The following is a 25,071-nucleotide window of genomic DNA, read 5'->3' on the forward strand; positions in this document are numbered from 1 at the left end:
GCGGGAAGAGACTGGACAAAAATCGTACACCTATGGATGAGGAGGGGTGAGTATGGGCAGAGGGTGGGGTAGGAACCGGGTGGAGGAGAGCTATGGGGGAAAAAAAGAGGAACAACTGTAATAATCTGGACAATAAAGATTTAATTTAAAAGAAAAGAAAAATAAAATAAAATTATAGACCATTACCTAATGAACATAGATGCATAAATACTCAACAAAATATTAGCAAACCAAATTCAGAAATAAATTAAAAAGATTATATGCCATGATCAAGTGGGATTTATTCTTAATTTGCAAGGTTAATTCAATATCCACATATTAATAAATGTGATACACTACCTAAACAAGATGAAGAACAATGCATAACCCACAGACACTGACAATAATGCAGTGAAGGTCTTGGAGGGCAGGGCAGGATTGGGGTGGAAGAAGAGTTAATGGGGGGGAAAGACAGGACATCTATAATACTTTCAATAATAAAGATACATTTTAAAATAATGAAGGACAAAATGCATATGATCACACTAACAGATGCAGAAAAAGCATTTGACCAAATTCAACATCCATTTGTGACCAAAACCATCAGCAAGGAGGGAATAGAGGCAACACATCTCAACATAATAAAACATGACAAGCTCACAACTAACATCATACTCAATGGTGAAAACCTAAAAGCATTTTTGTTAAGATCAGGAACAAGACAAGGATATTCATTTTTACCACTTTCATTCAACACAGTATTGCAAGTCCTAGCCACAGCAATTGTACAAAAATAGAATAAATAATTTTCAAGTACACATGGAACATTTTCTAGGATAGGTCACATGTTAGACTACAAAAGAAGTATCAGTAATTTAAGAAGACTGAAATATATCAAGCATCTATTTCAACCACAATGGTATGAAACTAGAAATCAATTATAAGAAGTAAAACACACAAACACAACATCCAAATTAGAAAGGAAGAAATAAAAGGCATTTACGTTAGAAAGGAAGAAGTAAAACTGCCATTTTTTGGTAGATGACATGACATATAGAGAGAGAACCCTAAATAGTCCACCAAAACACTATAGAACTGGTAAATGAATTCAGCAAAGTAGCAGGATACAAAATTAATATCCAGAAATCTGTTGCATTTCTATATACTAATAACAAACTATCATAAAGAGAAATCTATACTAATAATAGCCCAGGGCCTTCACGGCCAGACAAACAACCGGTCACGAGGAAGTGCATAGAGTACCTCTGGGTCCTGTCCCCGTGGCCCACAGGCTCCTATCACAGCAAGTCTGGCAGCCCGGTGGGCGGGGCGGGGCAGGTACAGAGAGCAGGCCCATAGACAGACAGCAGGGCCTGCCAGCCACAGTGCGCTGGCAGTCCTGCCTCTGCGCATGAGCTACAGAGGAAATACCTTTTCTGACTGCTCATTGGCTAAGCTCCTGGTATGCCACTAGCAGTGTTCTTGGTAACTTGGGTAATAAGAATCCAAGAAGATGATCTAGGGTTTTTCCACCTCACTCCTGGAGGAAAAAATGAAGGTTCACTGCTGGAGGGGTTAAGAAATGTCATATCCTGCCCTAGCCAGTTTGGCTCAGTGGATAGAGCCTTGGCCTGCTGACCGCAGGGTCTGGGTTCGATTCTGGTCAAGGGCATGTACCTAGGTTGCAGGCTCCTCCCTGGCTGGGTCCCAGGTCAGGGCTCATGCATGAGGCAACCAATCATGAGAAACATCTCACATTGATGTTTCTCTCTGTCTTTCCCTCTCTCTTCCATGCTCTCTAACAATCAATGGGAAAATATCCTCAGGTGAGGAAAAGAAAGGAAAGGAAAGGAAAGGAAAGGAAAGGAAAGGAAAGGAAAGGGAAAAGGAAAGGAAAAAGGAAAGGAAAGGGAAAAGGAAAGGGAAAAGGAAAGGAAAAAGGAAAGGAAAAGAAAGGTCATATCCTATAAAAGAGACATTTTGAAAATGCCTAAAGAAAGTTGTCATTTTTTTGTGGTGAAGGGACTGGAGTCCGTGTTGATGAAAACACCTTGGTGGCTGTGGCAGCCGGCAGTGGCAGCAGCAGTGGGGTGATGGTGGCAGCAGCAGTGGGGTGATGGTGGCAGCATCTTCCCTTGATCAGCCCGGTCACCTCCTGCAGAGGGAGGCCAGACTGCAGCTTAGGCCTGTTTGGGCCTAAGCCATCAGTAGACATCCCCTGAGGGCTCCCGGATTGGAGAGGGTGCAGGTTGGGCGGAGGAACCCCCCCTCCCATGCACGAATTTCATGCGCTGGGCCTCTAGTTAAAAATAAAGTCCCATTTACAATTACATCAAAAATAATAAAATACCTAGAAATAAATTTAACCAAGTTTATATATGACCTATACTCTAAAAATTGTAAGACACTGAAGAAAGAAATTGAAGAAGATACGAATAATTGAAGCATATACCATGCTCAAGGATAGGGAGAAGTAACATTGTTAAAATATCCATACTACACAAAGCAATCTATAGATTCAATGAAATCCCTATCAAAATACCAGTGGCATTTTTCACAGAACTAGAGTAAGTAATCCCAAAATCTACATGGAACCACAAAAGACCCAAAATAGCCAACACAATCTTGAAAAAAAGGAACGAAGTTAAAGGTACCACACTACCTGATATCAAACTATAATACAAGGCTATAGTAATCAAAACAGCATGATATTGGCATAAAAATAGACACATAGTTCAATGGGATAAAATAGAGACCCAGAAATAAACCCAGACCTATATGGTCAATTGATCTATGACAAAGGAGGCAAAAATATACAATGGAATAAAGACAGTCTTTTCAATAAATAGTGTTGTGAAAACTGGACAGATACATGCAAAAAAAATAACTAGACCACTTTCTTACACCATAAACAAGATAAATTCAAAATGTATTAGAGACTTAAATGTAAGACCTAAAACCATAAAACCGATAGATGAAAACATAGGCAGTAAACTATGACATAGCTCTTAATAAATTTTTTGTTTATTTTTGATATGTCTCTTCAGGCAAGGCAAACAAAAGAAAAAATAATCAAATGGAGCTATAGCAAACTAAAAAGTTATTGCACAGCAATGAAAACCATAAAAAACACACGAATAGCCAACCTACTGAATGAGAGAAGATATTTGCCAATGATACATCCAATAAGAGGTTAATATCCAAAATATATAAAGAACTCAAGCAACTTAACACCAAAAGGAAAAATAATCTGATTTAAAAATGGGCAGAGAGCCTGGAATGGAAAATAGTATGGAGCCTTCTCAAAAATTAAAAATATAATTTAAAATCCATTATAAGAAGTAAAACACAGAATTAAAAAAAAAGTGTGTTTTATTTCTTATAATTGATTTCTAGTTTCAAACCATTATGGTTGAAATAGATGCTTGATATATTTCAGTCTTCTTAAATTACTGATACTTCTTTTGTAGTCTAACATGTGATCTAACCTAGAAAATGTTCCATATGCACTTGAAAATTATTTATTCTATTTTTGTCCAATTGCTGTGACTAGCACTTGCAAATATCATATGACCCATTTCTGGGTACTTATTCAAAGAAATCTAAAACACACATGCAACTCTATGTTAATTGCAGCATTATTTTTAATAGTCAAGATATGAAAGCAACCTAAATATTATCAATAGATGAATGGATAAAGGAGGGTACATATATACAATGAAATATTACTCAGCCATAATAAAGAGGGAAATCTTGCCATTTGCAACAACATCCATGGACCTAGAGGATATTATGCTAAATAAAGTAAGACAGGCCTGACCCAAGTGACTCAGTGGTTGAGCATCAACCTATGAATCAGGAGGTCACAGTGTGATTGGTTGGATTGTTTGGATTCCTGGTCAGGGCACATGCCTGGGTTGGGGGTTTGATCTCCAGTGGGGGGCATGCAGGAAGCAGCCAGTTAATGATTCTCTCTCATCATTGATGTCTCTCTCTCTCTCTCTCTCTCTCTCTCTCCCTTCCTCTGTGAAATCAATAAAAATATTTTTTTAACAAAACAAACAAAAATAAAGTCAGAGTGAAAATGACAAATATCATATGATTTCACTCATATGTGAATTCTAAAATACAAAACAAACAAAACACAAACAAACTCATAGATACAGCAAACAAACTGATGGCTGCCAGATGCGAGGGGTTTAGGGATCTAATTTAAACTATTTATTTAAAAGACATTTAAAAAAATTAATTGCAATCTGTTTATATAAAAGCCTAAGCGACTAGATGACGGGACAACTAGACAACCAAATGACTGACCGGTAGCTGTGATGTGCACCACCAGGGGACAGACGCTTAATGCAGGAGCTGCCCCCTGGTGGTCAGTGCGCTCCCACAGCAAGAGCTCCGGTCAGCTGACAGAGGGGCGCCAGACGCTGGGCTGACTGCTGGCTAGCCTCTCCTTTGAACACTACCCCTGTGCACACGAGCGGCAGGCACAGTGAGGCTGGGATGAGCGGGAGCTATGTGGTGCCCAGAACAGGCTCCTCCCCCGTCACCTGCCACTTGGCACACCACTTCTCGCTGTGCGGGATTGATGTGGACAGTGGGCTGGAGCCCTAAGAGCTGGCAGGTAAGGTAAGGCTGGGCTGCGGCAGTGCGGAGGTCCACTGATCCCCACAGGCCAGGCCGAGGGACCTCACCGGGTCTGATGTGGAGAAACTCATGCACCAGGCCTCTAGTTTAATATATTAAGGCCTGCTTAACTTACTTGGAAAAAATCAGATCTATGAATAAAATCTATTAGAACACAGCTAAATCACATAGAGTGAAAAAGGTGAAGGGATTGAGAAGTACAAATTGGTAGTTACAAAATAGTCACGGGGAATGTAAAGTACAGCTTAGGGAATATAGTCAATAATGTTGTTGTAACTATGTATGGGGTCAAGACTTATTGGAGGGATCATTTTGTAAGTTATATGACCACTATGCTGTACACCTGAATCTAATATAATACAGAATGTCAACTGTAATTGAAAAAACACCAGCAGTCACCCTCTCAAATATCATTTTCTCCTTTCCAACAGCAACTACAGTTAGCTCTTTAAGCTGGATATTTTGGCATTTTCCTCCAATTATTAAGGAATATGCTGTGTTATCACTCTTGGTTTTTTAGTTTTAGAAATTATTTTATTGATTTCTCATTGTGACTAATGAGGATGAAACTCTGGTCATATTCGTAAAATTCTGTTTTTAAGAACGGTTTTGTGGAAAGATTTCTGCACTGGCAGTCAAGAGAACTAGGTTCAAGTCCTGACTCTTCTGGGCATTGCCTCTCTAGGTTTGTTTCTTAATCTATAAACCTTGAGATTTAGGTAAAAAATCCCAGATCTTATGACTTTATTAAGAAAAATTTGCATGAGTCAAATGATTATTCAAATGGTTACTGTTTAAAATAATCCTTTTGTAAATTATTTTAAAAGTGGAGAAAATATATTTAATTTAAATCTGAAATTTTAAACTATTCTTAAAGCAAGTTTATCTGTCTGTCCACAAGTTACAGGAGAAGAAACTAAAGAGAAAGAACTACAATGCTAACCACACAATTCAAAATAACTCTAGAATTGGAACTCAGGAATTTTGCCTGCTGATCCAAGATTGTGGTTTACAGCTTATCATAACAATAATTTTATATCATACCTCATACATGTAATCATATACCAAGCCTTTTTCATCAAAGTGGCATTCCCATTTACCCACAGAATCAGGCACTGGGATGCTTTCAATATTTCCCAGAATGATTGATCGTAGGAAAGAATCAAAAATAATGCGACCATTTGTATCACAACTTCCTCCAATGGACCAAATCAAAGAAAACATAAAGCAAGCCTGTTGGTAAAAAACAAAAAGAAAAAACAGATAATAGTATGGTGATTGCCAGAGGGAAGAAAGATGGGGAAAGTAGAAGGGAAAGGGGGCATAAATAGTGATGGAAGGAGACTTGACTTGGAATGGTAAACACACAATACAATATACAGATGATGTATTGTAGAATTGCATGCCTGAAACCAGTATAATTTTATTAACCAATGTCACCCCAATAAATTAAATTAAAAATATTTAATTTAAACTCATTATTTAAAAGAAATTTTTAAAGAATAAATTACAATTTAAGATATTAGGCCTGGTTAACTTACTTGGAAAAGATCAGATGTATAAATAAAATCTACTGGAACACAGCTAAATCACATAGAATCATTTCTCTTGCAATAATTATCTAAATTTAAAATGTCCATGCCAAATGACCTAGGAAATTCTCTTTTAGGACTTTATCCTGAAATATATTTCCAACTGTTAAAATGATGTATGTACAAGAAAATTCACTGTAGCATGGTTTGTGATACCAAAAGAATAAAAGGAACCCAAATGTTCTTCAATAGGGGTCTGCTTAATTGGATTATGCTACATACACTAGAATACATGCAGCTGTTAAAAAAAGAAGATAATATGGAATGATCTCCAAGATATATTGTGAGAAAAGATGTAAATAAGTATAGATGGTATGCTAACATGTATAAAAATGTATACAGCCCTGGCCGGTTTGGTTCAGTGGAGAGAGTATTGGCCTGTGGACTGAAGGGTTCCAGGTTTGATTCTGATCAAGGTCACATGCCCAGGTAGTGAGCTCAATCCCCAGTAGGGGGCACGCAGGAGGCAGCCGATCAATGACTCTCTCATCATTCATGTTTCTATCTCTCTCTCCCTCTCCCTTCCTCTCTGAAATCAATAAAATATATTTTGTAAATGTATACACATAAGAGTATGCATCAAATACCTCTAGCAGGCTATCTGGGCACTGGTAATAGTAGTTGACCTGAGAGTGGCTGGAGGACTGGTATGGATGGAAAACCTACTTTTGACTTTCAAATTTTACTCAGGGCACATGCCTTACCTAGTTTAAACATCTATCAAATATATTTTGAGAGGAAATTTTCAGCCTGATATAGATCTATATTTGTCTAAAAATGATTCTGAACCATTAAAATAATTTTGGGAGTTTAGGTTTACCAACAGAATGAAAAATTCCAGGAAATATATAACATGAAGGTCACATAGGGAAACTATTCCTAAGATACTTTTATTTTATAGAAAGGTAGCACTTACATGTATGGAAGAATATTAAAAACTAATTCTGTGAAAGACAGTTCCAAACTTAGGGAGAAATAGGGATATGAATAAATTACATTTCAAACATGTCTGTTCAATTTCTTTGAAAGTGGAGAGAAATAAAGACAAAGGGAGAGGGGAAAGGAAGAGATTATGGTTAGCAGGGAACACTGGAATGTGAGATGTCTGAAGTAATTTTCTGTGGCAACAGATGAAGGGGAAACAACAGGAAGAAACTGCTATTACCAGATTAGAAGAGAAGGTAGACTGAGCAGAGGAGATCAAGACTTTCAGGAATAAGGTGATGGATGAGAAAGTAGCCTAACACCAAGGAAGAGAGCAAAACCACTCTTTCCTTTGGCTCCCTCAGAGTGATGTTCTCTGGCTTTCTCTGACTTCTAGACATTAGCCATCCTGGCCGAGTGAATCCTTCCTACCCCTGTAGGGATTCTGCCAGCAATGCTCCACCCAACAGGTGTGTGCCTACTCCTTGTCTTTTGTAGTCAGCTTCTTGCAGTCTGCATGCTGGTTTAAGATTAAGACAAAATCAATTCACCTAAAGTCCATATTGGATTAATATGAAGTCACCTTATTGTTTATCAAATTATGATATTTTATCAATAACAGGGTAGATTTGGTTTGTTCTGACATATTTTACTTTCTTTAAAGTGTTTTTTAAATCAAAATACCAGGTAAGGGCAACTTTAATGTCTTCAGTTATTCTTTCAGTGCTCATCAAAAACCAGCTCTGGATCTTACAATGTCATTCTCAGTACAAGTATCATTTGTCAGAGGCATATTTTAGTCTATAATCAAATACCACATTAAGAATAAAACCAACCATAATCCAAACATGAATGTGCTTGCTTGTAGGATCATTTTCTACCACATCACAGAGGAGTACTTCAAAGAGGCGTGTGAGAGATACAACTGCATTGCTATCACTTGTAGGAATCAGTTCCTGTAAAGTGAAAAAAATATTATACTTTTCTTTCATCTTATTTAAAAAAATAAAAGAAGATAAATATTTTAAAAACTGATAAAAGCATATAAAGAATTTAAACTGTATACATGATAAATACATCTCTCAAATATTTTGGTTTAGCATATTCCATAGTTTTATATAACATATTCTAAATTATCTAAGAAATAAATTAGCTACTGTAAGAGAATAAACAGTGTTCTAGGGGTAGAAATAAAGTCTCTAACTGCCATTCATTCATTTATTTATTCAACAAACACTTATAAAAAACATGTTATACGTATATACCAAGCTAGGAGATATAGAAAGAAAATACACACACTATCTGAAAAGTAGTGATATTGAAGTTAAGTGGACAAAAGTAATATGGGGTGATACTGACAAGGCAGAGGAAGTATCAGGGTGGAGGGAGGCTCCTAGAGTACTTGAGATAAACAATTAGCCCAGACCCAGGGAAGAGGTCAAGAAGGGAAGTGGGAGAGGAATAAATCAAGAAAGGCTTCCCAGATTAAGTAATAGCTGAGCTAAATTTGGGTGAAAAAAGTTAGCCAGGTGCTAAAAGAAAGGGCATTCAAAACAGGAGAAACTTTATATTCACAGAAATGGAAATATAAGTGGACCCAGAATTAAGGGAATTTTTTAGGATGTGAAAATAGCTTGTGGAAAAGGAGTGGCAAGAAATAATGCTTGAGAAGCAGATAGGGATCAGATTCTCAAAGGCTTTGTAGCCTGTGATAAGGTTTCATGCTAAGAAAAGAGGGTTACAATAGAGGATGATTTTAAGTAGGAGAGTAAATGGAATGAATTTGTGTTTTGGAATCTTCATTCTGGTACCAGGATGTAGACTGGACCAGAGCAGCTCTATTGTATAGATTCAAGTAGAAAATGATTAAGGTCAGAACAAAGGTTACTATTATAGGTAGAAGTGGGGTGATCAGAGGAACTGGGATGGAGAGAAGATGTCAAATATAAAAGTTAGCAAGGAGGGAAAATCCATAGATCTTGGGGACTAACTGAATGTGGAAAATATGGGAATGAATTATAAGAAGAAAATCCATCACTCAGAAGCGTATTTTGTATTATTTACAACATGTAATATTAGAGCTTTAAAATACAAAAACTAAAAAGTGACTTTACCTGTATATTTTCTTTATAAAAACATTGTACAGAATCTTCATAAAGTAGAAATTTTTTATTTTTTTCCTTTAATGCAGAATATTTTTCCTATCTTAAATAATATTTTAGGATAAAGAAATCTACTGAATGAATACCCCTTTGTCTTCTCTAGATCAACATACAGTGTGGGGCAAAAGAAGGTTTCTAGTTGTTCATATGAAAAACAACACAATAATTTATAAATAATAATACAAGAATAAAGTGTTTCACGTACTCACAACTGGAAACCTACTTTGCCCCACTCTGTATTTATTTATATGTAAGAAACGAATGTTTGTGCATGTGTGTCTGTGTGTATATGTATGTGGTGGGTTGAATTTTGGTCCCCTGACAGATTTGCCCTGTCCTAATTAATCCCATGGACTCATGAATATCTTATTTGCAAAAAGTGTCTTTGAAGATGCAATTAAGAATCTCAAGATGAGGAGAATATTCTGAATTATTTGATAGACCCTAAATTTAAGGTCCTCAATCTTTATGAGTCACACTGTGGAGAGACAGAATAGAAAACCAGGTAAACATAAAGGAAGAGACTTAGAGTTATACAGCTACAAGACAAGTAATATCCAAAGCTAAAAGAAGCTGGAAGAGGTAAGGAAAGGCTCTCCCTTATAGCTTCCAGAGGAAGCGTGGTCCTGCCAATGTCTTTTTCTTTTTAAATGAATTTTTTGGAGTGACATTGGTTAGTAAAATTATACAGGTTCAAGTGTCTAATTCTATAGTACATCATCTGTAGATTGTATTTGTGTTCACCACCCAAGGTCAGGTCTCCTCTGTCACCATTTATCCCCCCTTTACCCTCTTCTACCAGCCCCCACTTCCCCTTTCCCTCAGGTAATCACCATACTGTTGTCTGTATAAATAATTTCAATTTTTAAAGTTTTTTTTTAATCCCTTCACCTATTCACCCAGCTCCCTAAATACATTTCAATGGGTCAGAGAACAGTAGTGTTACCTTGCACTGTTTCTTACGAAGCCTTAAAGAGGGCCATATTAACCAGTCAAAAAGTCCTCTCAGAAGAGCCTGATGTTCATCTTCCTGTAAAGGTCCCTTCAGTGAACTCAACCATGAAGACACAAGCGGTTCCCATCCTAATTGTGAGGGTTCCAAATAAATCATGCCACAGCGGCTTACAGTGGCGGGCTAGAGAAAAAAGACAAATTTTCTTTTTCCAATGTTGCTTCTATAGCAGTAGTACCTGGAAGTTACTAACTACTACTTTGCATGACTTATAAAGCCCTTCACGATCTGGCTCCTGTCTTTCTCTATAGCCTCACATACTATTTGAACTATTTTAAGTTACAGTTCCCCAAGCATGCCTTGGCTTCAGGTCTTTCTACCTTGTCATGATTTGGAATACCCAGCCCCAAACAATCTCCCTGGAGAAGTCTTACCTCTCAAAACCAGATCAAACACTCAATTGTTTTCCATACCCTTCTGGGGCACTCACCCTCTCCACATTCTTAGAGCACTTACATGTAGCTCTATATTGGGATTATTTATTAGCATGCTTCTCATCTTCCCTAAATGAGCCTACACTGTGTCTTATTCATCTTTGTATTTCTAGTGTCTAACTCATCTTCTGAAACATAATTAAAACACTTATTGATTAAATAAATAAATGAATAAACAAACAATTGTTATAGTAAATTATGAACTTACTGAGGCCTGGGAAAGGTCCATTGCTTCAAAGATTAGGCTCATTTGAGGGGACATTTGAATGATTTCTCCACTCATAAGGCAAAGCTAAAAACAATTATTTTTTCAAATGTTTATGTAAAAATTTTTCAAACTTCTCAAATGAAAATGTATTTTACTTATAAGATAATATATGTGATATGATGTAATAAGTAAATATGAATACTCATATACTTATCTCCTAGATTTATCAATGTTAACATTTTGCCATTTTTGCCTCTTTTAAAAAAATTATTTTAAAGATCATTACATATACCATGACATTTTACATGCCAAAATTCATCTAAAAAATAAGGTCTTTTCTATATCACCACAATATGATCACATCTAACACAATTACCAATAATTCCTTAATATAATCAACTCACCCAATATTTACATTTTCTCAATTGTGCCAGAAATGTCTTTTCAACTGATTTACTGAAACAAAAATTCAATCAATGACCATGAATTGTGTCTGCTATGCCCCCTTGGTCCCTTTTAATCTAAAATATTCCTTTTTGATCAAATATGTAAAATTGAATTTATCAACTTCTCCCTTTCTGCCAAACGCCTTTCTTGTTCATTATTACTAAAGCCATTCTGTCTTCTTAATCTCTTTGGCTTCTAACTTTGGAATTATCAAGTTTTAATAATTTAATAATAATTATTAATTATTGACATTCCAAGTTAATTTCATTACTAAGTCTCTTAAATACTTCCTATTCATTTATTTTTCAGTATTTCTTCTCTGCTTCTACCATTACAACTCTAGTTTCAGTTTTGTCCCTGTCTAGTTATATGTCAATAACATGGCATTTAACATTTCTGAATCTGCTTATAAATAAGTGGTCTATACCTGGACTGTCCAATGTGTTAACCAGTAATCATATGTGGCTATTTATATTTAACTTGAAATTCATGCAAGAGTAGGCCTTCCTTCCCCCAGCTGCCGGCACTGACTTCCCTCTGACACCCGGGACCCGAGCTTCCCTCACAGCCCCGGATTCGTCCGGAAGGATGTCCTGTCTAATTAGCATATTACGCTTTTATTATTATATATTTTAGCTAATTACATTTTAAGAAATTTAAAGTCAGTTCTTCAATTGTACTAAGCCACATTTCAGATGCTCAATATGTGAGTAAATACTCAATAAGCCACATGTGACTAGTGGCTACTTTGTTGGACAGTGCAGATATTTACATCATTGCAGAAAGTTCTATTGGACAATGCTAGTCTAGAATACTATTAACTTTTCAACAGATTATTTCAGCAAACATTCTTCTACTTGCTACAAATTTGGGAGGTAGAATCAGCCTTCTCCTTATACCCTCATGCTGTTTCTCAAATACTTCTACTCCACCCTCCAGTACAATCCTTGCTCTTTTGACAACCCCTGCTTGCTGCTGTCACTCACCAACATCCAATCATTCCCCTCTGTTAGCTACAGCCTTCATACTTGGTTTAATCTTCTTTCTCCTATAACTCTGGCCTGATCCAGTGCTCAGAGGGGGAGCATCTCATAAAACTTGGACCCTTGACCACTTGGTCTTCACTTATTCTCCTACTCCACTCCAGCTATCCACTTATATACCTGGGGCCTTCTCTACTGAAACACTAAACAATTCTAAAATACTAAGTTTGAGCATCCCAATTTCTGCCCACAGACTCCCACCCATCCAGCTCTCTTGCTCATTAATTCATACCACACTTGCTCTTCATTTTCTTTTATTTTTTATTTTTTAAAGTATTGCATGTTTTCTTTTTCCCCGTTGCTCTTCATTTTCATATCCCTGTTGTTCCCACTTCCTCCATTATTAAGCAACTTCAGTTCTTTGGCCTAGCACTTCTACCATTCTCATGCCAATATCTTAAAGTCTTCCTGTATTTCCAGTCTAGCAACATTATCCACACACACACACACACACACACACACACACACCCAAACCACTTATACTCTTAAAGAAAATCTCACAAAGGCAGACCTTAGCACTACTACTAATAATTCATGGTCTTCAATTCAATCAAGTTCTCAGTAACACTCTGATATGCTTCTATAGTTTCCTAGGCAGCTCTTTCCCATTTTCCTAATGGCTCCTTTAAATCTTCTCCTTTCTCCTCAAGTGTGCAAAAGAAATAGGGCCTGCAACTTCACAAAGTAAAAATAAATAACCAAAAAGATTTGTCTTCAAATTTCCACCTTCAAATCCATACATTCACCTGTGTCTATATCTATCCTTTACTGCTTCCCTCTTACCCAATATGAAATAATCCTTCTACCTGGCTATGAATTCTTAGACTTGTCTCTACTGGTTAACCCCTCTCTTGTGAATCATCACTGTATCTTCTCTGTTCCCTCCTCCGCCCCCCTCTTAGTCAATATGACTAAATTTATGAAAGAATATGAATAAATGACCAATCACCTATGATAAAGTACTGAAGTATATGTTTGAATGCTAATTAAATTAATTTGCTTGTTTAGTGGTATAGTAATTTCATGTAAATATGAAAATAAATTGTGGTATATTCATACAGTAGAACATAAACACAGACATAAAAAGAATAAATAAATAAAATGGAACTATAACAACATGAACATCACAGATACTATACTGACTTAAAAAAAGAAAACACTTAAGAGTATAATTCCGCCGAAACCGGTTTGGCTCAGTGGATAGAGCGTCGGCCTGTGGACTGGAAGGTCCCAGGTTCGATTCCGGTCAAGGGCATGTACCTGGGTTGCGGGCACATCCCCAGTAGGAGATGTGCAGGAGGCGGCTGATCGATGTTTCTCTCTCATCGATGTTTCTGACTCTCTATCTCTCTCCCTTCCTCTCTGTAAAAAATCAATAAAATATATTAAAAAAAAAAAAAGAGTATAATTCCATTCCATAAAGTTCAAGAACCAGCAAAACTAATTTATCACAGTAGAAGTCAGAATAGTTATTGCTCCTGGGGTATACTGATTGGGAAGGGACATGAATGAACTTTGTAAGATACAAGAAATTTTAGGCATCTTTACCTAGGTGACAATTATGTGAGGGTATACTTATGTAAAAAAACACATAGAATTTAAACTTAAAGTTTTATGCTGTATGTATGTTCTCTCTCAATTAAAATAAATACTAGAAGTCTTCCATTTTCTACTTCTTTGTATATGTTATAGATTCTAAGGTAATATACCAATATAGCACTGAAGCATTTGATGTTTTAAAAAAGGAATGTAAAAAAAGGAATGTAGTCTTTTTCTTTTTTCCTAAAATATTAATTTAAAGTTCTGAAGAAACCATAGGTCTGCAGTTACTTTATAAATTATTATCACCTATTACATTAGTATGCCTTCCTGCTAACATAGTAATTTAATATACTTTTATTCTATAAAAATTAAGCAAAGAATTTACGGAAAAATTTTCATTGGAAATATCATTTATAAAGTTATGCAACTTTCTGCATCCTTTATTTCAAATATACAGTCATAAGTGATTAGTTGTTGAACTTACAACATTCCTTTGCTTTTTAAAATTGTGGTAAAAAAATACAACATTAAAGTTATCATATTAGCCATTTTTAAGTTTGTAATTCAGTAGTGTTAGTTATATTCATATTGTGCATGTCTTGTTTTTAATGATGATGATTTTACCTTTTTATTATCATCCAATACTGTGTTCATGCTCTCTATCCACAAGGTGTCAATGGGACCATCAAATACAACCCATTTCCGGTCAGTTGTTTCTGATAAGGCAAATTCTCTAAAAGTGTTAGCCACAATACCATCAGTCCACTGAGGAGGAAAAAAGGAAAAATTGGAAAGCTTCCTATATAGAACTACAAAGTGATTATACGAAAACATTTCAAATCTTTTGGTTTAATGTGCATTGTCAATAAGAGTTGAGAATGTTTATACTATACATTACCTCATGAGATACTGGGTCAAACTGTCCAAAAAGTTGGCCCATAGTAATGGATTTGGGGTTTACAGTCCTATAAATGACCTTTTCTTCCTCTCCATAGCCACGTTCATGCATAAGAGTTAGAGTATCAGCCAGCACATGCAGAACTTCTGTCTTAGCAGCAAAAGGTTCTCCTACTAACATAAAACTATTAAGGAAGAGAAGTAATTAAACAATGACTCTAAAAATAATAGTAAATCAAATTATTTGCCTATATAGTGGAATGTAAAATTTTACCCTAATTACTACATATAATTTTTGAAATCATATGAATTTTTCTCAGACATGAGGAAAATACATTTAACTTCTGAAATGGTTGATCTCTAAATCAAATTATCTACATTAATACCATTATCTACAAAAGAGAATATAATAAAAATCTTCAAATGAAAATTTAATAATTGTATACTCTTAAAATAAATAAAAAATGTTTTGGGTCCTTCTAAGGAGCGGAGTAAAGATTCTCTTTTCTCAAGTCTTCACTTGCTATAGCAATTATTAGTGCTTTTGGCCAAATACTTCTGAATCTCCTCACTTTCTGTGGAAGTAATAGATGACTAATGAGTAATCAGTGGAAATGATGGGTGTTACCTCCTAGCATGGGATAGATAATTGCCAGAGAGGGACCTTACAGAGTTCTCTCTTTTCCCTCTAGCACAGCCATGACCTACAATGTAGAGATGGTTCTCACAGCCTGGCACCCTGTGTTAATTATGATGAGTAGAACCTCCCTGTTAACCTATGATGGACACAATATGAAAGAGAAATAAACCTTTGTTTCTTAAGACACTAAAATTTGGGTGCTGATTGTTTCTACAGACTATCCTAGCCCAGTGATGGCGAACCTATGACACAAGTGTCAGAGGTGACACACGAACTCATTTTTTTGGTTGATTTTTCTTTGTTAAATGGCATTTAAATATATAAAATAAATATCAAAAATATAAATCTTTGTCTTACTATGGTTGCAAATATCAAAAAATTTCTATATGTGATACAGCACCAGAGTTAAGTTAGGGTTTTTCAAAATGCTGACATGCTGAGCTCAAAAGGTTCGCCATCACTGTTCTAGCCCATCCTAGAAGAGGGGAAGGTATTCTTGCTATAATAAAAAAGACTAAAATATGTGACATCAGCTTAGAGGTTAGGCCAGTGGTCAGCAAACTCATTAGTCAACAGAGCCAAATATCAACAGTACAACGATTGAAATTTCTTTTGAGAGCCAAATTTTTTAAACTTAAACTATATAGGTAGATACATTGTTATTAACTTAATTAGGGTACTCCTAAGGCTTAGGAAGAGCCACACTCAAGGGGCCAAAGAGCCGCATGTGGCTCGCGAGCCGCAGTTTGCCGACCACAGGCTAGGCCATGGGTGGCAAATTAACTGTTATCAGAGGCTAAGAGATTGTCAATTAATGTTATGCACTGATCAGACATTTGATAAATTTATCTCTTGAAGTTAACTGGAAGACAGATAGTATAACTAATAAAATTATAATTTTCAGATAAAAGGATAGTAAACAGAATATTAATATTATATAATGGCCATTGATAGCTGCATTTAACAAGGAACTATAAGAAAGAAATAAGCCCAGCAAAAATAGGCAGTTTTCAAGCAAGAATGAAAGAGAATAGAAAGAGTCGAGAAATTCAAGAAACCTACATGATTGATAAGGGCAATTTTTTCTCATCCCCAACTGGTAAAAAGATAAATTGAGAAAATCTTTGAACAACAAAGACCTACTCAGCCTGGCATCAAGGATCAAATCAAGGGTAGGGCCATTGTATCACTTTATTAAAACCTATGAGAAATTAATATGGTTCCCAGTAATCATTTCAGGAGGATAAAACAGTTCTGGGAAAACAGATTAAGAATGTGATCCTCTGTATTAAGCTTGATAGGTTTAAGGATACTACAAGGAAGATCAGAAATGTATAACTTAATAAGAACTGTAGTTGTGGCTACTGGAACATAGAGCTGCCTGGAATCCAGTAAGTAAAAAGCTTATTGTTTTTGAGAGTTTACTGACAAAGAAACAATGAGTCTAGAGCAGGGGTGGGCAAACTTTTTGACTCAAGGGCCACAATGGGTTCTTAAACTGGACCGGAGGGCCAGAACAAAAGCATGGATGGAGTGTTTGTGTGAACTAATATAAATTCAAAGTAAACATCATTACATAAAAGGGTACGGTCTTTTTTTTTTTAGTTTTATTCATTTCAAACAGGACGGATCCGGCCCGCGGGCCGTAGTTTGCCCACGGCTGGACTGGGGTCTATTACTACTACCACCTTTTGTGGAAGAGCCACACTCAAGGGGCCAAAGAGCCGCATGTGGCTCTCGAGCCACAGTTTGCTGACCACTGGTAGGCTAAAACACATGTGAATGTTCAAGACTTAAAAATGATCCTTGGAGGTCCTGGCCAGGTGGCTCAGTTGGTTGGAGTGTCGTTCCATACACCAAAAGGTTTGGGGTTCGATCCTAGTCAGGGTATATACCTAGGTTGTGGGTTTGATCCCCTTCGGGACACATACAGGAAGCAACTTCCTTCCTCTCTCTCTCAAATCAATAAACATATCCTCAGGTGAAAAAAATGAAAGATCCTTGGGTATTGGATGCATGAGAGTTGATTGTATTAGTTTTCCCTCTATTTTTGCTTGTTCGAAAAATTATATAATACAAAGGTTGTTTCTTTAAAAATCCTGCTTTTAAAATAATAATGATCTTTGAGACCTCAACTTTTTATAGGCGGGAAGCAGGTTGAAAACATTTCTCAACTCCAAGGACATTTTCTCTATTGTCTACTTCACATGTGACCAGGAAAGAAAATGAAGATGAAAAGATCTCTCAGAAGGTCAAACCAAGGTCCATAGAGAACAGTTAACTGGAAAGCCCCTCGCAGGGAGAATAAAGCAAATATGGAACCAGGTTTTATGGAGTTTTAAGTTTATACAATTGGTAGGGGAGGCTGTCTAAAGATAGGAAAAAATATATATGTAATTATAAATACAAAATGCCCACAGCCACTTTAATGACATCCTGTATAATAACTTATGACTCCTTGGAGGGGCCCCTACAAGTGAGAGGTCCTGAAGTTTAAACTCCATTAGTTTCACCCAATCTATCTCTGGAATTGGGACCCCGCATGCCCACCTGAGTTTCAGAATTGCTACCGATCAGTGTTGGCTGTATCTCCTATTTGTCTTCTATTCTTCTATTTCTAAAGGAGAGTGTTTGCTCTAATAATCCTGTTCCGGTAAACCCACTTCTATAATATTGGGTGTGTGAAGGGCAGATAACTTGTCTTTCTAGTTCCTAGGTCTCTGGATCAAGAAGAACAACTTCCAAATTTGATACAGAAACTATCATGCATCATCTAGATATCCTGAACTTTGAGTCTGGTTCATTGATTGACTGGAACTTTTAGGTTATCTCCCTGAGAAAAAAAGAGTGTATTTTATGTGCATGAAGGAGATTGAATAACATACTTGATGATCAAAAGGGAAAGTTGTGTTGATCATTAGTGCTATATCACTGAATGAGCCTTCCCAATCCTTGTTGGTCATGTAGCATGAGAAAGAAATAAACTTTTGTTTTTAAGCCACTGGTATAGAACTAGGAGGTGGAAGATGTTTCCTCCCTAGCCACCTAGCATATGAAGTTTGCTGAGTCTTTTGATACACAAATTTAGTTGGTTTAATAGCTTAATTTAAAAATAACATCTAACACTGGCAAACAATGTTAATCTATACTCTTACCCATGTCTAACAATCATCATTTCATATGTCTGAATCATTTTTTCTATAAAAAATTTCACAGGCTGAAGATTGTGTACTTTGCAGACTTCATGAGCACATTCCAAAAATTCCTAAAATAAAAGAAAAATGAAATGCATTTCTATAAAATGGTATTATACTATAAATCATGTCATACTTATCTTATAAATGTAGACTTTTTATTTACAAATAAGAAAACGATCTTCTTATATTGAAAAATTATTTCTTGAAGCTTTATTTTTTAATTGAAAGGAGGAACAGAATTAAAATACTTTAAAATTATCAGTATTCCCCATTATAAGTTATTAAAGATACTAGAAGCCTGGTGCACAAAAATTCGTGCACTCGGGGGGTCCCTCAGCCCAACCTATGCTCTCTCACGGTCCAGGACCCCTTGGGGAATGTCCACATGCCAGCTTAGGCCTGCTCCCTGGGGGATTGGGCCTAAGCTGGCAGTCAGACATCCCTCTGGCAGCCCAGAAGCCCTCGGGGGATGTCCACCTGCCAGCTTAGGGAGCGGTCCTAAGCCACATTCGGACATCCTTAGCACTGCAGAGGATGCAGGAGAGGCTCCCACCACCCCCGCTGCGCTCGCAGTCGTCAGCCCGGCTTGTGGCTGAACAGAGCTCCCCCTGCGGGAGGGCACTGACCATCAGGGGCAGCTCCTATGTTGAGCATATGCCCCCTGGTGGTCAGTGTGCGTCACAGCGACCAGTCGTTCCGGGTCGTTCCACTGTTAGGGTCAATTTACATATTACCCTTTTATTATATAGGATAGCACTGTAGCACTGTGTATATGCTACATGACACAATTCCTTTTAATAGTGATTTCCAGAATTTTACTTTTGGATAGGCTATAGAAGAACATGCCAAACAATCCTTTATACTGTACTAACTAGAAATAAACAGGGAAGCTTAAAAAATATCCATAAGTATTTGAAGATACAGGAGTACTTTGAATACAAATAAGTCTAAAAGAACTAAATTTCAGAAAGGAATGAGCCTTTCTTAGGTGAATACAAATCACAGCTAATTTTGCCCCGGGAGCATTTTTTAAGTGTGAACATAGATGTTAGTGGATTGGATCTGCTATAGGCATAGAGACTTTGCTGAAGTAAGGAGAAACCAACAGAGATTTTAATGGTCATGTGTGACAGATTTTAATCTGGAGGAGCCTCAAGTGCAAAGCTTTTTCTCTGCTTTTGCTGAATAAGGCACATATAGAGAGAAATTTCCTTAGTCTTGGGATATATATCCCAAAATTCTGCTAGAGGGAGGGCCCTTTAACACAGGACAATTCTCACCCTTAAAGACGATTGAAACCAGAGGTAAACTGAATCTCAACAACTCTGCAACAAAACTCTGACTTAGTTAGACTCTGGCTGGCATGGCTCAGTGGTTGGAGCATTGGCCTGCACAAGGGAACTTTGAAAGACAAAAAGCAATTGCCATGAAGCATCATAAAACATTTCCATTTGTTCTGTCTTCTTTTGTAATAGCAACAAAAAATACAATGCAATATTTAAAAAAAACCCACAACTTTACACTTATGAAAGATTCAGGCTGCTTCAATCAAATGTACCATCATCACAAATACAATAAAAGCATCATCACCTCAGTTTCTAAGTCTATACTTAAATAACTCCTTTACTTTAGTAAGATTTCAAGTGGGCATTATATGCCTATTTATCTCAGAGTGTCAAAATTTCCAACATTCCTCCTATGAACTTAGGCTCACAATGACTAGAAGTAAAGTTCATTTGGTTTTATCATATACAACCTAATCCCTCCAGCTTCAGTAGCTTAAGTCTAAGAATGATATGATGTATGTGTGTATAACCCATTGTGAACAATCCTACTTAACTACCATTAGTTTATTAAGGCATACAATAATAGCAGTTAATTCAGTTTCAGGTTGTATAAAACTGAAGTTGGTGAAAAACTAAGGATTATGGATTGCAAAACAGCTCTTTAAACTCATTTACATGCTTTACATGTTTGGAATGTGCCTTCACATAGAGTACTGTCATGCAGACCACCTACTTGCTGTTTTCTATTGAATAGACACTGCCTTCCCTTTCTTAGCATGAGAATGTTTATTCAATTGAACGTCTTGATTTTACATAATATAGCATCAGGAATGGTAATTACACTGTCTTGAAATTTAATCTGTCCATTTGTTTGTAATCAAAAGCATATCAGAAATCTGTCAGTCCAGGTAATGAAACACTCCCAAATATCCAGTTTTACTATTAAAGTCCTAGTAGTATTTTTCAAATTGGAATCTATGGATCCATGAGTCTATTTCTGTATTCACGGGAATGCAAGAACTCTCCAAGAGAATGGTAAGATTTTTATTTCTAAAAATCCTTAGTTTTTCACCAATTTCAGATATGCTAAAAATCATATTAGCATATCCTGAATTATCTTGATAATTATCTGTGGTATAATACAAAAATATATATGGTCTTTGACACCTCCCCCCTACCTGGCACAGAGCTCCTACAACCCTTTGGATTTCTTGAGTCTTTTGCTATTCACAATGAGCCCTTTTTAATCACATCTGAGTTTACTTAGGTTAAGGACACTAGATAGCCTCAGTATGCAACTAGTCACCAGAAAGACACATTGATTTGAGGGCTGAACTTTCATCTCTACCTACCAGCCTTGAGGAAGGAGAGGGGGAGGGCTGAAGATTGAGTTCTACAAAAACTCTGAATGAGATTCAGGGAGCTTCTGGTTTGGTGAACACACCAAGTTGCAGGGAGGGTGACACACCCTTAGGCCGTGGAAGCTCCACTGCTGCCACTTTCCCATACCTTGCCTTGAGTTGTATCCTTTATAAAAACCAGTAAATATAAATAAACTGTGTTTCTGAGTTTTGTGAGCTGTTCTAGCAAATTATCAAACCTGGAGGGCAGGGGGAGGGCGGGGAAACCCCTGAAGTACGATGGCCTAGAACTTGAGACTGCTATCAGAAGTGAGGGATAGTTTTATAGGATCAAGCCCCAATTTGGAATCTGACACTAATTCCAGGTAGTTAGTGTCAGAATTGAATTGTTGAACACCCAGTTGGTGTCCAGAGAATCAAAAAATTGGTTGTTGGTTGTAAAAAATACCCTAGAATCACCACAATCTGATTCTGTCATAGGACATATATTAGAATTTGAGTTTGAAGATTAAAAACAAGGAGAACCTAAGACCTTAGACCAGGGGTGGGTAACCCCTGGCATGGGTGCCAAACATGGCATGCCAGTAACTTTTGCTGGCACGCGAAACCCTCTCTTATAATCTTCCATTTACAATTTTTGTGAACATTGGAATGACTTAAATGTTAAACTACAAGGAACTGGCAAGACACTTGATGTTATGTTTGGTTACATAAAGGCTTTTGAAAAGAAACTGGAAGTCTTTAAGAGGGATGTGGATGGTGAGAGATTTAGATATTTCCCAAACCTCAAGAGGCACATCAAAGACCTCCCAAAAGATGACAGAACAGACTGTCAAAGCCTTCAAAAGCTGTTTTTAAACATCATCGAGTCAACTATTGAGCAGTTCTTCTCAAGATTTGCGAAATTCAGAGAACTGGAAGAGACAGCAAAATTCATGAGGTTTCCAGACAGCATGAAACTGGAGGAACAACTAAAACAAATGTTTTCATGGATAGACATGGCTGACTTTGAAATGCAGTTGATTGAATTTCAGAGTAGCTCAATTTGGAAGCAGAAATTTATTGACCTTAGAGTTGACTTGGAAAACATTGAAAAAAAGTGATTCGAGACAGGAGTACCAGAGAGAAATGTCGAAAACGAACTATTGAGGACTTGGAATGCCATTCCAGAAAATTTTTTCTGTTTAAAAAACTTTGCAACAGCATTACTCTCCATGTTTTCATCCACATACACTTGTGAATCTTTGTTCTCAGTGATGAATTTTGTTAAGTCTCGTAATAGGAGTAGCCTGGCGGATGAAAGTAGTAGCTCATGCATATCTCTGAAGGTCACGAAATATAAACCTGATGTAAAATCTCTGTCATCAGTGATGCAGCAGCAAAAGTCCCACTGATAATATCAAATGGAGTCATAAATTTTTCTGTCGGACTATCAGTGTAGATGTATACATTAAAAAATAAATGTCTTTTTCATCATCCTATACTGTGTTTTTGTCATTCGAATGAATTTCATTATTTCTTCAAGGTTCTTCACATACGTACACCTTAAGAGATATCAAGTAGGCGTAACATGTTCTCAAAAAATTAGGGTTAGCACACAGAAGAATTTTGAGTCAGAGATTTTGCTAGTTTTGGCACGCACTCACAAAAAGGTTGCCACCCCTTCCTTAGACTTAAGACCTTAGAACTTAGCTCCTTTAGTTAAGCTCCTCTGACCCCTAATACCTATCAAAATTATATCTTGTCTCTGGACTCTTTATTAGTCTCTGGATTCCTATTTAATCTATGCACGGCCTTCTCCAGATTCCTGAACCCTTCTAGATGCTGGAATAAGAACCCTGGCATAATTGGCACACCGAACTATGAACATTTGGGAGACGAAAGACTCGCCTGAGCGGAAACGGCACCAGTTATGGTGAAAACTCCTCCAAGCCCATGTGGATTCCTGCAACAACGGATCCCAGAGAGGAACTGAGGAGACTGCTCCAGCCACAGAATAGTAGTGGCCCCAGAGAAACAGTCCAGAAATGAAGATGGTGAAGACGCGTTACCATGCTAGCAGTCAGCAGCTGTGCATCGCTGCAGGTTGCCCAGGACCAAACCAGAGAAGGTCGGACCTGCATTGCCACCATTTGTCCACCATCCAGAACTGAAATATCAATGCTGACATGTGCACATAAGAAACTGTTGGACATTGAAATTGGGACTCTAAGAACTGTTGGCCCACTGATGAACAAAAATAGATACAGAGGCAGGGCAGCATTGAACAGACTGTCAAACTATAGTGGGAAGCCTGGGGAGCGTGGGTGACAGAATCCCTGTGACAATCTTCAATAGCCTAGTGGCTCAACTAGGCTAATGAGACCAAAAAAAACAAAACAACAACAAACAAAAACAAAAAACAAGTGAACAGAGAAGCTCATTTCGTTTAGCACCTGTGGCTTCAGGCGTTTACTAAGATGGATGTTTTCCAAATCTGAAGGGCACTGACTCTACCAAAAGTTTCCAGGTTTGAAAACTTAAGTGTCTGATCATCAACTCCAATTTGATAACCAATTCCTCTGAAGGCTTTGCTTATAGGCTTACCTGCCAGCGACCAATTCCAGCATGTCATAATTTCAAGAGTTTCATCAAAAGGTTGATGAGACTTGGGGACTCAACAGGGTTGAGTCACACATGTAGTCACCTGTTGGGAATGGCTGAAGGCATTTCCCCAAACCTGAATAGGATACATTAAATTGATTGCGGCTTCCAGACAGCTAAAAGGCATCTTAATCTACATGTTATTGCCTCCTACTGGCCAAACACCTGAACAGCCGTAGGCTAATTCCCCCATTCTGACAATGGACTCTGTAACCAAACCCTGACCCTTTGAAGTGTATATCTCTGCCTTGCCTCAGGACAAATTGTGTTAATAAAAAGCATGGGGTTCTGGGGACAGAGAGAACCTAAGACCTTAGACTTAAGACCTTAGAACTTAGCTCCTTTAGCTAAGCTCCTCTGACCTCCAATGCCTTTCAAAATTAAAAAAAAAAGGAGGCAAAAAGTAAATAATGCTTTAAGTCAAGTGATAACTTAATGATATAAAAGCTCAAACAAACAAAAAAAGATTTCAAAGTACAGACAGTCCTCGGGTTATGCCGGACTCAACGTATGTTGTTTCATGGTTACGTCGCCATCTCCCATTTATTTATAAAAAAAAAAAAAGTTCCGTCATTTCGACATATGTACATATGTGTTTTATGTTTTTTATTATTTATTTACCACAAGTAAAGGTCAGGAATTGTTATCTTTCTTTTAAATTTTTTTTACTGTTTCACTTCATTACTGCTGTGTATATGCTCCGTGTGAGTGACGTAGGTGCTTATGTAGGTAGTTTCCGACTTATAGCAAAAATCACGTTATATCATGCCATAGGAAGATCTCCTACGTAACCTGATGACCTACTATAATATCAATAGAGAGAAGGAGTGAAAGAGTTGAATCATCATATGGCATAAAGTAATTTATGATTAAAGTAGAACTCAAATCAATCTTCACTGTATATTTTACCATAGCAACTACCATAATGTAACAATTTAGTTTTAGCCATAAATCATCCATCTCATTAAATTGAGATTGTTTTGCTTGTAATTTTGTTTTATTTTATATTATGTAACAACTGTAAATAGTATATACATATGTGTGTATATAT

General features: G+C 36.9%; 1 protein-coding gene across 1 annotated transcript in view; it reads right to left on the bottom strand.

The window, feature by feature from the left end:
• The window catches only part of DNAH12 (dynein, axonemal, heavy chain 12), a 260,675-nt gene that overhangs the window by 124,722 nt on the left and 110,882 nt on the right, over positions 1-25,071 (bottom strand). Inside the window, exons 36-42 of the mRNA XM_014541350.1 lie at positions 18,689-18,798; positions 14,895-15,078; positions 14,621-14,761; positions 10,965-11,048; positions 10,257-10,445; positions 7,985-8,104; positions 5,677-5,865 (exon numbers count right to left, since the gene is read on the bottom strand). Coding sequence (XP_014396836.1) covers positions 5,677-5,865; positions 7,985-8,104; positions 10,257-10,445; positions 10,965-11,048; positions 14,621-14,761; positions 14,895-15,078; positions 18,689-18,798 — 1,017 coding nt within the window. The remainder of the gene's footprint in view (positions 1-5,676; positions 5,866-7,984; positions 8,105-10,256; positions 10,446-10,964; positions 11,049-14,620; positions 14,762-14,894; positions 15,079-18,688; positions 18,799-25,071) is intronic.

The sequence above is a fragment of the Myotis brandtii genome, unplaced genomic scaffold (genome assembly GCF_000412655.1).
Source record: "Myotis brandtii unplaced genomic scaffold, ASM41265v1 scaffold268, whole genome shotgun sequence".
NCBI classification, from domain to species: domain Eukaryota; kingdom Metazoa; phylum Chordata; class Mammalia; order Chiroptera; family Vespertilionidae; genus Myotis; species Myotis brandtii.